Below are 14,207 nucleotides of genomic sequence, written 5' to 3'. Positions count from 1 at the left end.
AACTTTTGTGGGATTACCCTTTTAGGTGAATGCCTTTTTTTTTGTCCTTATTAAAAAGGACCTCTTGCCTCTCCTGACAAGTTCTGGAGTACCTTCACTTATAAATCTGTTGTACTGTTTCTCTCTTATTCTTTCCAGAAATGTACGCATAAATGCCAGTGGGCTGTATTTGTGCAATTTATTTTTGGTTTAAATACTTTAGTGTTGCTCTCCAAGACATACTTTTGAGTGGGTATCCTCTTTAAGTATGTGCTAAGCTTTATATGGAAGGCACAGTTTAGGATTGCAGCCCCACAGCGCAGGTTATCCATTTTTCAAGGCAAGTTCTGCTATCAAACATTTTCCCGATTCCCCCGTCTTGTCCCTCATTCACCTGGTACAGGAATTTCTGTCGATTCTTCCCGTGCTGTGATGTATCGGCCACAGCACCAAGTTACTGATGGCTGCCTATCCCTCCTGCTTTGTGTCGGATCGTCATTGATCACATGACTGCAAGGGGCTTGAAAGTATGTAAGATTGCCAGTCCCTTTGGATCATGCGAATTCTGATGTCCTGTCAAGGTATATCTTTTATATAAAATATAAATATTTTATATAAAAAAATTTAATGTGAATAAAATATGGAAATCAGTCAGGAAATCCACTAGGCGGACATAAAACGCCTTTTCTTTTATCTTGAGACTCTAAATTTAATTTATGCAATTAATGAAAACAAAGGGGGAATCAATTATGCAAAATATATGTAATTATTTATAAATGAGTAAAAATCCAATATAAAACAGACATAAGATCAATAGATAGACAAATTGACGCAGTACCAACAAACCACCACTAGATGGTGGTGTAACCTACTATCACTTTCTCACCAGCACAGAATTATCCAAAGATTAATGAAATATACACTGCTCAAAAAAATAAAGGGAACACTTAAACAACACAATGTAACTCCAAGTCAATCACACTTCTGTGAAATCAAACTGTCCACTTAGGAAGCAACACTGAGTGACAATCAATTTCACATGCTGTTGTGCAAATGGGATAGACAACAGGTGGAAATTATAGGCAATTAGCAAGACACCCCCAATAAAGGAGTGGTTCTGCAGGTGGTGACCTCAGACCACTTCTCAGTTCCTATGCTTCCTGGCTGATGTTTTGGTCACTTTTGAATGCTGGCGGTGCTTTCACTTTAGTGGTAGCATGAGACGGAGTCTACAACCCACACAAGTGGCTCAGGTAGTGCAGCTTATCCAGGATGGCACATCAATGCGAGCTGTGGCAAGAAGGTTTGCTGTGTCTGTCAGCGTAGTGTCCAGAGCATGGAGGCGCTACCAGGACAGGCCAGTACATCAGGAGACGTGGAGGAGGCCGTAGGAGGGCAACAACCCAGCAGCAGGACCGATACCTCCGCCTTTGTGCAAGGAGGAACAGGAGGAGCACTGCCAGAGCCCTGCAAAATGACCTCCAGCAGGCCAGAAATGTGCATGTGTCTGCTCAAACGGTCAGAAACAGACTCCATGAGGGTGATATGAGGGCCCAACGTCCACAGGTGGGGGTTGTGCTTACAGCCCAACACTGTGCAGGACGTTTGGCATTTTCCAGAGAACACCAAGATTGGCAAATTCGCCACTGGTGCCCTGTGCTCTTCACAGATGAAAGCAGGTTCACACTGAGCACATGTGACAGACGTGACAGAGTCTGGAGACGCCGTGGAGAACGTTCTGCTGCCTGCAACATCCTCCAGCATGACCGGTTTGGCATTAGGTCAGTAATGGTGTGGGGTGGCATTTCTTTGGAGGGCCGCACAGCCCTCCATGTGCTCGCCAGAGGTAGCCTGACTGCCATTAGGTACCGAGATGAGATCCTCAGACTCCTTGTGAGACCATATGCTGGTGCGGTTGGCCCTCGGTTCCTCCTAATGCAAGACAATGCTAGACCTCATGTGGCTGGAGTGTGTCAGCAGTTCCTGCAAGACTAAGGCATTGATACTATGGACTCGCCCGCCCGTTCCCCAGACCTGAATCCATTTGAGCACATCTGGGACATCATGTCTCGCTCTATCCACCAACGTCACGTTGCACCACAGACTGTCCAGGAGTTGGCAGATGCTTTAGTCCAGGTCTGGGAGGAGATCCCTCAGGAGACCGTCCGCCACCTCATCAGGAGCATGCACAGGCGTTGTAGGGAGGTCATACAGGCACGTGGAGGCCACACACACTACTGAGCCTCATTTTGACTTGTTTTTAGGACATTACATCAAAGTTGGATCAGCCTGTAGTGTGTTTTTCCACTTTAATTTTGAGTGCGATTCCAAATCCAGACCTCCATGGGTTGAAAAATTTGATTTCCATTTTTTTATTTTTGTGTGATTTTGTTGTCAGCACATTCAACTATGTAAAGAACAAAGTATTTCAGAAGAATATTTAATTAATTCAGATCTAGGATGTTATTTTTGTGTCCCCTTTATTTTTTTGAGCAGTGTATATCATACACAATTGAAAATAAAAATGATAAACACGGATTAATATTGGAAGCATAACTGATCCACTGTCTCCTTATGACCAATCAAAAATATATATATGATATTAATATGATATTATATCCCACTCTGCAATCATACTATGGAAATATATTTTCCCAAAGGTTTTTCCTCTACTCAGATAATGTCCAATCTCCCATTAGCAATATGCATCTTTGCTAAGAGGACAACTAGCATTAGGGAGGTGTTTAACACTATATGTTCCCTCAGTATGGGGACTCTTGACTATATGCTGAGAGGAATATTTTATTAATACCACAATCGGTAAATACACGTTACCGGGTCAAGGATGAACAGGGTTTCGGGTGTGATCAGTTCTCAAAACTCTTCCAGTAGACAAAAATTAATCCAAGTTTCTTTTTGTTGTTGAAGTAAATTGTTAGTTGCAGTTGTTTCAGTTGAAGAGTGTAGATCCCGTCTAACCTTTTACATGCATACTTTATACCCCATGTTATCTGAGAATTCCTCCCCTTCTAGATTAGGGATCTCCAATCAGACAAGATGGGTGTATTCGTATGCAGATACCAATGATGTCATTTTAACCCTTGGAATATTGGTGAAAATGACATACTATTATCCATCTACTTCTAGATGGCACTGTTGTACCACATAATAATTTCAACATTAATTTTAAATACCTAATAATACATTAACATGACCTTTTTAACCTCCCCAATATGCATCAGTATTAAGGGTTTCTTCCTGACATTTTAATTACCCCTAATCTAGACATGTTGGAGTCACCATCTTCTACTGTCGTCTTGGGGACAATGGTTCCTTTTACTTGACATCCGGGTTCATTAACTTGCCCACATGGCTGGCTAATAATATTCAGCTCTCCTCATGAAACCCAATTAGTAGGAAGACAACTTCAATACTTTCTAAACCTTAAAAAGTCTACATGGTCAGTGGGATACACACGGCATAAAATATATATTCTAAATGAGATATATATATATATATATATATATATATATCGACACACTGTTATACATAGATGACATATTATATAAGTCATTGGTTAAGATATGTTGCAAATTTAAATACACCACACAGGAATATATAGAATATACTTATGAAGACATGAATGGGACATTCACACACCCAATGTTTCTATAAGGCCGACTTCCCTAATGACTTTGTAATGAAGTAAAATAATACATTGCTATTCATATGATTCTTTCTCACAGACACATGTCTGTAGGACCCATCATAGCATTAACAGATATACCACATCTGCTCATAATATTTTAAGAGACAATACACTCTATGTCCCTACAAACATTTTTACCCAAACTGAACTCAGCATAACCTTATCTCGGCCTGTAGAAAAGATTTTAGACTCTGGTTCAGTCTGTGATTACACCTAAAGGTAATGAACATTGATATTTAGACTATAATATCTTCAGATAAGACTATACACTTATGAAAATGTATGACAGTCCCAACACCAACAGGATGGGTAGGCAAAAGGCCTGGCTTAGTCTGGAAACTAGGAGGATGGAGAATCGGGGGCAGGGGAAAAGAGGGTAGCAAGATTTGTAGTCTCAATACCAGTGGCGAAGTAGCCATCAAAATAGGGAAAGTAATTACATTTTTTACTTTTTCACAATGACTATACGTGGGTTGATGCCAAATCATGTTTGTATCTTTGAGGTTTTTTAATGCTGCTGGATCGCCCCTTTCCTGCACATTCTCAGCAAGTAATGCTTGTTTTTCAGGTATATTAATCATTCATGTGCGCCTAACTGTGTGGCTGAAGTAGTGACATTTGAGAAGGGACATAAGATAATAATCAGCTCCAATCGGAGGATACAAAAGGGTGAAGAGGTAATTTCTGAATTTAGTTTTTATGAAAATATACAAGAAATACACAGTGTGATTATTAGTAACCCAAGAAACTTACTATAACATTCCAGTCTAGGTGCGAAATTTAGATTCACTAACTTAGGCTACTTTCACATCTGTGGCACTGCGATCAGGCCGCCTGCTCCGGAAGGGAATCGGCCAGACACAAACCACAACGTGCAGTGGCTTGTGTCCGGCTGATTGTCTGCATTTTTGTCGGAATATGGCTAAACCCCATCAATGGGGCAGGCGGGCATTCCAGGTCCGGAGAATTCTCTGCACATGTGAAAGTAGCCTTACACACTTTAAATGTATCCCTTTTTACCTATGTTTTCTAGCCTATGATTTCTCCATTAGAGCCTTTAAAGTGTAACTAACCTTTTAAAGAAGTTTATTAAAAATGTATCTTAAATGCTGTAAAATTCTTATGTATTGTAATATACTTTATATATTTATTTCCTGTAGACCCGAAGTTTAGGTGTCTATAATTGCTTTGGAATCTATAGACATGTGCAGCGCTGTCATGTCAGCAGTAGATGGCATCGGGGCAGCAGTGAGCAGTGTACAGGCAGGAGCACACATCACCGACCCTGCCTGTGCCCGATGTGCTATACATCTGTGCAGAGCGGATATGGCACAGTGGAATCTGTACACCTCTGACATGGCAGCGGTGAGCGAGGGTACAGATTGCAAAGCGGAATGGGTCAGTGAAAAAACTCAAGCACGAGGACAACTGAAATGCAGTGGCAGAAAAAAATGATTAAACATGGATGGATATTGTTTTTTTTTTTTTTTTTATAGACAGATCTGAGACAAGAGGCCTTTTTAAAAATTCCATGTTGTCACTTTTCTCTCAGGTTGCAGGCTGTATTGATTTATAATAGAATCCAAATGGGAAGAGAAGCTCTTTACCTTCTCCCTCACTTAATTCTTGTTGGATGTTTTTGCTATTTGAATGTCCATGTGAGAACAGTGTGACTGACCACGTATCTGTCTTTCCAGCTTTGTTATGACTATAAGTTTGATTTTGAAGATGACCAGCACAAGATCCCCTGCCACTGTGGTGCCGTTAACTGCCGGAAGTGGATGAACTGAATGCATTCCTTGCTTCTCCAAGGTTTTACTTGTCCCTGAGATGTGATTTAAGCATGCTGTCAAAATGACACGCCTGTCTTCAAGTTAAGAACATACTTAGCAAGTGACATTTTTGTTGCTGCCAAGAGAGGAAGCCACTGTCAAAGTAAAGCTATCGGGGCCTCCACAGAGGGTCCTGGCGGGGGGCAGCCGGTTATAGAGTTCACCGCTTCTGCTGTGAGCTTACTGAAGAAATAAAAAAATTCACTGGGTCAAGAAACGAGTCAGCAGGTGGGCAAACACATGAATGTAAGACTGAGATCACCAGCGAAGCAAGATGCCCAACGTGCTGGCCACAGCCTTATATGAAAAAGGGGCAGGCCCTCTAATAAAGAAAACTAAATAAATACACGTAGACACCACTGAACAAGGAATGTACTGAAATTACTTCCTTAGGGATAGCGCTAAGGGAAAATAACTTGCACTAAAATACATTTAAAATACTTGATTCCATGAGTCAGTTTATTGTAGTTTTTTTTTTATTTCTGTAAAATAAGAGAAACTTTTTGTATTTATTATTGGATAACTGAATGAAGCTATTTTTTAAAAGAAAAAAAAAAAATAGAAGAAAGCCAAGCTGCTGCTGTTACCTGCAGAATTAACAAAATTATGTTACTTTGTACAGAAGTGTAAATATTTTGAAGATATAATACAGTATAAAAATAGTGATTGACCAAATGCTACCAGACTCCGTAGCAGTTTGGGTGCTGATTTTTGAAAATAAAAGTTGGGGATGTTACAGTGTGATTTTTGTAAGATGGGACTTTTTTTTTTTTTTTTTTTGTCTTTAGTTACGACGAAGGAGGGCAAAGTATTTTTTTTTTTGTTCAGGCAGGAAGTAACAAGGTTTTTTTTTTGTTTGTTTTTTTAAATACGTTTTTCATGGTGAGTTGGCACCTCGTTTCTAATATTAACAATACTAGCATATTTTCACTTTAGAAAATCATATTGTAACATCCCTGTTTTGTTTTATTTTTTGGCAAGTCAGGTTTCTTGTGCTTATAATTTGTGATAACTGTGAATAACTGCTACATCTACCCAAAGGAGGGCTGTTTTTTTTTCTTTGTATTTCTTTACATTTTCTTTTCTTGTAACAGAATCAGGTTTAGGTCATCAGTTAGCCTATATCATGGTATATAATGGATCATGTTCAACAATTAAATTCTTTCACATTTGCATTTGTGCTAAGCGTAAAATATAATTAGAATTTAACTATTAGAATAACTTCCAGGACTTTGGCGATAGGGTTTGACAAAAATTAATAAAAAAATAAAAAAAAACATTTGTATGAATTTTTTGGTTTACATTTCTTTAAAAAAAAAGATACCTTTTTTTTTTTTTTTGCTTATAGAAACGAAATTTTGCAGTTCAAAATTTTTTTTTCCTTTTCTTGTACTTCAAATTCCGGTACTGACACTTCACAGGCTGAATATGAAATAAAGCTTTTTATTTGTGTGCACAATGAAAGTGGACTGTATGCTCTTGATATATTCAGTCACACAGTCTTGAACTTGTAATGTATATGGCATGATGTATTTTTTATCGTACAGAAGAAATCAATTGTATATATTTTTCTCTTGATAAATAGCTGTATGAAATTGTTTCTTGAATATTTTTCTTCTTGTAAAATATCCCAACATCCTTACCAGTATTTGTCCTACAGTTCATTTTTTTTTTCTGTCCTGTAAAATAGTATCTAATGTTGGCAAAAAAAAAATTTTTTTTGAGTATACAGAGTGTTATGGGTTTTGGAATTTGTGGAAACAGGTTTAGAAGATCAGCATTTACAAATAAAAAAAATATTTTACAACTATAAGAAGTGTGATGTGTTTTTGAGAAGTTAAATGCGTTGTTTCGGTATAATGCAATTAAAAAAATCTTTAAAAATTGCTGATATAAAACTGTATCATTCTACAGTCTAATTTGTCACATTTCCTCAAACATACATCAATCAGCCTGTCACCTAAATCAGTTTCACCCAATAATAGCAAATAGGTGACATTTGCATAGAAAAGAATACTGTGTAAATTAGTATAAAATTGTGATAGTCATTTTATATATGTGTCAATGTTTTTCAAAGTCCAGAAGAAGAACAAGCATATTCAGTCTAAAAAAACAAGGCAATGGTCCTCTTACACTTAAAGGGGTATTCCCATCGCAGACATATGGAGGAGAACGGAGGGGGGAGAGCTGTGGCTTGAGGATCCCGGATTTTCCCCTCCCCCCACGACAGCACCACAGAGAGAGGGATCCACCCCCAGGGACAGCAAACCTGCAGAATAAAAAGGTGGAGCCTCTCTACCCCTTCAGTGGTTTCCTGTCCCTGGAGTGGGACACCTACAGTTTTTCCTTTTAGGTTTTCTTACCGTCGGTTTTCTTACCCTAGAGGGCTGACTGTATACTGCCGGAGTATACTTTGCCACTAGGTCCTTTTAAGTATCCTTTTGAAGAAGTAAATTCCTCCTCTTGGGGAAAAGCCCAAAAAATTGATGTCGCCATTTCTAAAGTATCAAAAAGATCTTCTCTTCCCTTTTGAGGATACTGGTGTGCTTAAAGAACCTTTAGATAAAAAAGCTGAGTCTTTCCTTAGGGGAGCTTGGGAGGCCTCCACGTTATCTTTTCGCCCGGCTATAGCTGCTACACTTACGGCTAGAACATTAGCTCTTTGCTTGCAGCAACTGGAAGTTCAATTAAAAGAAATATCCCATAGGGAACAGATTTTATCTTCCTTACCCACATTACAAAAAGCGGCTGACTTTTTGACAGGCGCTTTAGTCGATTCAATCAAGCTCAGTCGGCATCCCTTACCAACTCCGCTCGGAGGGCACTTTGGCTTAAGAGTTGGAGTGGGGGGGATGTGGCCTCCAAACAAAAATGATGTGGCATCCCCTGTCGGTGAGAATTTTTGTTCGGTCCTGAGCTAGATGACCTATTAGAAAAAGCAGCTGATAGGAATAGGAGATTTCCGGTCCCCAACCCTTCTGGGGTATTTGGTTCTAGTAACAGGCAGTCCTATAGGAATAACGCAGGTAGAAGAGCTGTCAGAGAGAAGGACCAGAGATACCGATCCAAGAATTTGGGAGGGAGAGGATTCCTATTTGGGAACTCTTCCTCTACAAATAAGAAACAACCTCAACAATGACGCCAGGCCAAAAATGGGAGGAAGGCTAAAATTCTTCCTGTCAGCCTGGTTAAAAATTGTGGGGCCTTGGGTCTTAGATGTCATTTGTTCAGGTCTAAAACCAGAATTTCTTTCCTTGCCACCGCAAAGATTCGTTACTACAAACATTTTTGTGTAAAAGGCTGTTTTACCATAATAAAGGAAGTAATTAGACCTTATAGAGAAAGATGTCCTGATTCCTGTTCCCCTAGAACAGCAGTCGGCAATGTGCGGCTCGTGAGCCACAAGCGGCTCTTTGGTGCGGGTGGGCGGCCGCGCAGCCATATCGCGCCGCTCAAGCTGCTTGCAAAATGTCCGTCATGCGCCTCCTGCCCCGTCTGTCTGCTCCTTCCACTTTATGAATGAAGCAGGAGGCGCATGACGGAGGGTGAGATGTCACGCTGCGCACAGCAGCAGAAGGGCGGGCAGCGGCGCTCTAGTTCGGCTGCTCTCTGCCGGCCATGTGAGGAGTGGTGAAGAGGCCGCCGCTCAGGAGACTTGGAGCGAAATGTCCTGCAGCAGAAAGGTAGGAGCTGCCCCTGGTGTGTGCACGGCATCGGGCACTGCACCGGCCCCGCCGCAAGTGTCCCTGCCTCCTCCCTTCCCCCCACTAATACATTACTTTACTTACTAGAAGGCACTTATGGGGGATATCTGTGGAGGGCACATATATAGCATCTTATGCTATATATGTGTCATCCACAGATATCCCCCATAAGTGCGTCATCCACAGATATCCCCCATAAGTGCGTCATCCACATTACATCAACATTTGCAGACAAGTTTAATAAAAGTAAAAAATGATAAAGATAAAATGAAATAATAATCAAGATCCAAATGAATAAAAGTACATATAAAAGTATGTAAAAACACACTCTGGGCTCATGCCCACGAATGTAAGGGTGCCGTGCCTGTGCTGCGGACCGCAAATAGCGGTCCGCAATGCATGGACACAGACCATGGGGCAGCTGCATGAGGATCACGGACCCATTCACTTGAATGGGGTTCGCGATCTGCATCCGACTGCCCGCACCGCAAAAAAGTAGCACATGCTGAAGTGAATGGGTCCATGATGCGGGCTGCACATGGCCGTGTGCAGCCCGCATCATGGACCCATTAACTTCAATGGGTCCAGGATCCGGGATATGAGTGCTACAGTGTGCTTCCATGGTGCTTCTGGCTGTGCCTCCGCACCGCAAAAGTAGTGCATGCGCTACTTTTTTGCGGTGCGGAAGCACTCGTATTCCGGTTCCTGGACCCATTGAAGTGAATGGGTCCTTGATGCGGGCTGCACAAGGCCAGTGCCCGTGTATTGCGGACCTGCCATATGTGGCCTGCAATATGGCAACGGCGGGCACACGGTCGTGTGCATGAGCCCTAATAGTCCTCACTGGTACTGTTGACGCAATATTTTAGGTTTTTGAAAATGTGGCTCTCGAAAGAAATTTCAATCGTGGTTTTGGCGATATTTGGCTCAGTTGACAAAAAAGTTTGCCCACTACTGCCCTAGAAGAACAATTTGAAGGGTATTTCTCCCATCTTTTTTTAGTTCCAAAGCCAGACTGTTCTCACAGGACAATCCTCAATCTGAGGGATTTGAACAAATTTCTGGTGTACAAAAAGTTCAAAATGGAAACAATGAGGAATACAGTTCAGCTTCTTTTTCCTCATTGTTTTATGGCGGTAATAGATTTAAAAGACGCCTATTTTCATATTCCTATGCACCCGGAATTTCAGAAATACCTCAGGGTGGCGATTCCGATGGAGGGTCACATTCAACAATATCCGTTCCAGGCATTGCCCTTTGGCCTGTCCATGGCCCCAAGGATATTCACAAAGGTTGTAGCAGAGATGGTTTCATTCATAAGACTCAAGAACGTGTTGATAGTACCATACCTGGACGATTTTTTGATCATAGTGGATTCCCGGTTCAACTGCAAGAGGGCTGTTCAGATGGTCGTGCAGACTTTTCAAGAACTAGGATGGATAATAAACTGCAAAAAATCCAGATTAAATCAGGTAAACAAACAGGTTTCTGGGCCTAGTTCTGAATTCTATTTCCCAAGTCCTGGAATTCTTACAGAAAGGTCTGATTAGGGTTGGCAAAGAATACTCTTAAGGTACAGATCTCTGCCCTGTCGGTACTATTTGAACAAAACGTTGCAGCAGATCCTTGGGTCATTAGTTTTTTTTTAAAGCGGTAGATAGGATGACTCCAGTCTCGTCTCCCAGGGTCCCCCCGTGGGATCTTAATATTGTGCTTAAATCCTTAAGCCAGGCACCCTTTGAACCCATTGATTCTTCTAGCATAAAACATGTTACTTATAAGATGGTTTTATTGGTAGCTCTCACCACTGCTAGAAGGATAAGCGAATTGCAGGCTATTTCCATTAATCCTCCCTTCCCTAAGATTCTGGATGATAGTCATTATTCAACCTGATCCGGCCTTTTTACCCAAAGTCTTCTCTAAATTTTATAGGTCTCAAGAGATAATTCTTCCTTTCTTTTGTGACCATCCTAAAAATTCTAGGGAAATGGAATTTCATACTCTTGATGTCAGGAGATGCTTGTTACAGTATCTCAAAGTTACTGAAGGATGGAAAAAGTCTTCTGCTTTGTTTATTCTTTTTTCGGGATCAAATAAAGGGAAGAAGGCTACCAAGAGTACCTTGTCTAGGTGGCTTAGACTAGGTATTATACTATCTTACTTGGAGGCTGGTCTGTCTCCTCCAGTCTCGGTGAAGGCTCACTCTACTCGCTCTGTTTCCTCTTCTTGGGCTGAGAGGTCGGGGGCTTCAATTGAGCAAATTTGTAAGGCGGCCACGTGGGCCTCTCCTTCTACCTTTATCCGTCACTACTGTTTGGATCTGCACTCTTCCTCTGATCTTTCTTTTGGCAGGAAGGTTTTACAAGCGGTGGTCTCTTCCTAGGAAGGGTTCTATTCCTCTGTAATTCTCTGTGGTGCTGTCGTGGGGAGGGGAAAAATGATGATTACACTTATCGGCACCCTTCCTAATTCCCTCCCTTGGTGATGGGTTGTGTGTTTTCACGTGGAGTAACAAAAAATGTTTTTGTTATATTGTCTATATGCTTGTTCAGAATGATTCATTTGTGTAGGAGTCCCTCTCTTGCTCTGAAATCCACTGAAGGGGTAGAGAGGCTCCACCTTTTTATTCTGTAGGTTTTCTGTCCCTGGGGGTGGATCCCTCTCTCTGTGGTGCTGTCGTGAGGTCTGGAAAATCAGATTACCGGTAAGTGTAATCATCATTTTCCCCGGGTCTGTCCACTACCAAGCGCTGCTCCCATAGAAGTGAATGGGAGTGCACCGTGCACGTGCGGCCCCTGCTCCCATTCATTTCTATGGGACAGACGGAAATAGCCGAGCCAGCGCTCGGTTATTTTTGGCTGCTCCATAGAAATGAAAGGAGGGCGGCTGCGCATGAGCAGTGCGCCCTCCGTTCATTTCCCTGGTCCGTTTTCATTGTAGGTGCGGGTCCCAGAGGTGGGACCCGCACCTATCAGACAATGGGGGCATATCCTAGTGCAGTGATGGCGAACCTTTTACAGACTGAGTGCCCAAACTGTAACCCAAAACCCACATCTTTATCGCAAAGTGCCAACATGGCAATTTTACCTGAATACTACAGTCCTATAAAGTATATCTTCCTTGTACTTTATCATTTAGGGTCCATTCACAAGTTCGTGTGTGTTTTGCGGATCCCCAGATCCGCAAAACACGGACACCGGCAATGTGCGTTCCACATTCTGCGGACCGCACATCGCCGACACTTAATAGAAAATACCTAATCTTGTCCGCAACTCCGGATCTGGGCCGCACATCGTGCGGCTCCATAGAAATGAATGGGTCCGCAATTCCGTTCCGCAAAATGCGTAACAGAATTGAGGACGTGTGAATGGACCCTAAGGTATAATAACCTGCATACATTCAATGCGCTGCCTGTGCCGTTCACAGTGCGCTCTGTGCTGATGAATGGCAGGAAAAGTCTAAGGCATATTTGTACACCATAGACTTTTTGCAGGGTGCAGGTGCCCACAGAGAGGTCTCTGAGTGCCGCCTCTGGCACCCGTGCCATAGGTTTGCCACCACTGTCCTAGTGATATGCCCCCATTGTCTGTGATGGGAATACCCCTTTAACAATATACAGGCAGTTATTGGGAACCAAACTGTGTGATCCCCATAATTGCCTGATCGGGGGGAGCTGCATTTAGATTACGTAATCCTTCCTTCTGTATGGGGACAAGCGATCCCTACTGTGATCTCTCGTCTTCAAACAGAATCATTATTTATGGGCAGCAGATCCCTGTTTACACAGGTTAATGTGCTACTCAGAAGTGATTTGATGCCATTTTTTTGTGTGTCCAAATAAAAAGCTAAACAAAAAAAAAAATATTCAACTTGTCCTCTGTTGCTGTAGCAAAAACAGAGTTTAAGGCTGAAATCACACATGCCTTTATTGTGGCAATAATATATATTTTTTTCTTAAAGCCAAAGTCAGAGGTTGATCCAGAAAACAGGAAAGGTATTGAGGAAAACTTAATACTCTTTTATATCCATCATACATTCAGAAACTGCCGTGTGATTTAAAAAAAATATATATTATACAAGAGCTGCACGTGGTTTAAAAAATGAGTTTGTATTCACCAATCCTGCCACTGCTGTTTGGAAGCTGACTGGGTACCCATTGCAATCCACTTCCTGCTGACATTGCCAAAATTAGACAAGTGCTGGAGGCAAAGACTAAAGGTGCCTTTACACTGCCCAGTTATAGTCTGCCAGTGTTCATCGGGTAATTGGATTGTTCGTTCGGACTCCTGAATCATTGTTTGCAGGCAGCAGGTTGTGCTGTGTAAACTGCCTTTTTGTATGGGGACAAGTAGTGGTATTAGCGATCGCTCCTCCCCATACTGTGGAGGAGATTGCTGCATGTAAATGCAGTTTCTCCTCCACTGACGAGTAGTTGATTGCTGGGAAGAAACACTTCCTTCCTGACAATCGCTTGCTACATCAGGCCACGTAAAGGGTCCTTAAAGGGGTTATCCAATTTCAAGAAGCCCCGGCCCCCACATTTGCCGGGCCCCTCACCTGTAATATACTTACACAAATAGTGGTCGTTCAGGAGGGGCAGTCAGAGCCTCCCTGATATACTGCTCAAATAATGCAAAAGAAAAACTAAAGGGGCAGTAGACTAGGTAAAACTTCGCTTTTATTAATTAAGGAGATAAAATAGCCCCTACTAGACTAACAACAAATAAGACGTGCCCTATAAATGCACAACACACAGACATATATCTCACTAGGGAATTAAATCAGGTACAAAGTGGAAGGTCAGATTGGGCGACAGGGGTTGCGGTGTATATTGCCCACTGGCCCTAGTACCTCCCTACTTGTCCTGTAAACCCTATAGAGTATCCAAAGGACGGGGTCCAAAAAAAAACCCGCAAGAGGTGGCCCAGACAGGAACTCTGATCCTGATAAGTGACCCTAGTAGGCCCTGGTCATTGACAGAAG

General features: G+C 42.0%; 1 protein-coding gene across 9 annotated transcripts in view; it reads left to right on the top strand.

Moving 5' to 3' along the window:
- The window catches only part of KMT2C (lysine methyltransferase 2C), a 206,598-nt gene extending 200,820 nt beyond the window's left edge, over nt 1-5,778 (top strand). For all 9 annotated transcript variants that reach the window (XM_040434126.1, XM_040434128.1, XM_040434123.1 and 6 more), the window contains 2 exons: nt 4,257-4,365; nt 5,386-5,778. In XM_040434126.1, the coding sequence (XP_040290060.1) occupies nt 4,257-4,365; nt 5,386-5,478 (202 nt within the window). In that variant the 3' untranslated portion in view covers nt 5,479-5,778. The remainder of the gene's footprint in view (nt 1-4,256; nt 4,366-5,385) is intronic.
- Nucleotides 5,779-14,207: the final 8,429 nt, after the last annotated feature.

Source organism: Bufo bufo, chromosome 5 (genome assembly GCF_905171765.1).
Source record: "Bufo bufo chromosome 5, aBufBuf1.1, whole genome shotgun sequence".
Lineage (NCBI taxonomy): Eukaryota > Metazoa > Chordata > Amphibia > Anura > Bufonidae > Bufo > Bufo bufo.
Note: the sequence above shows the minus strand (reverse complement) of the source record. Positions and strands in the feature narration are given on the sequence as shown.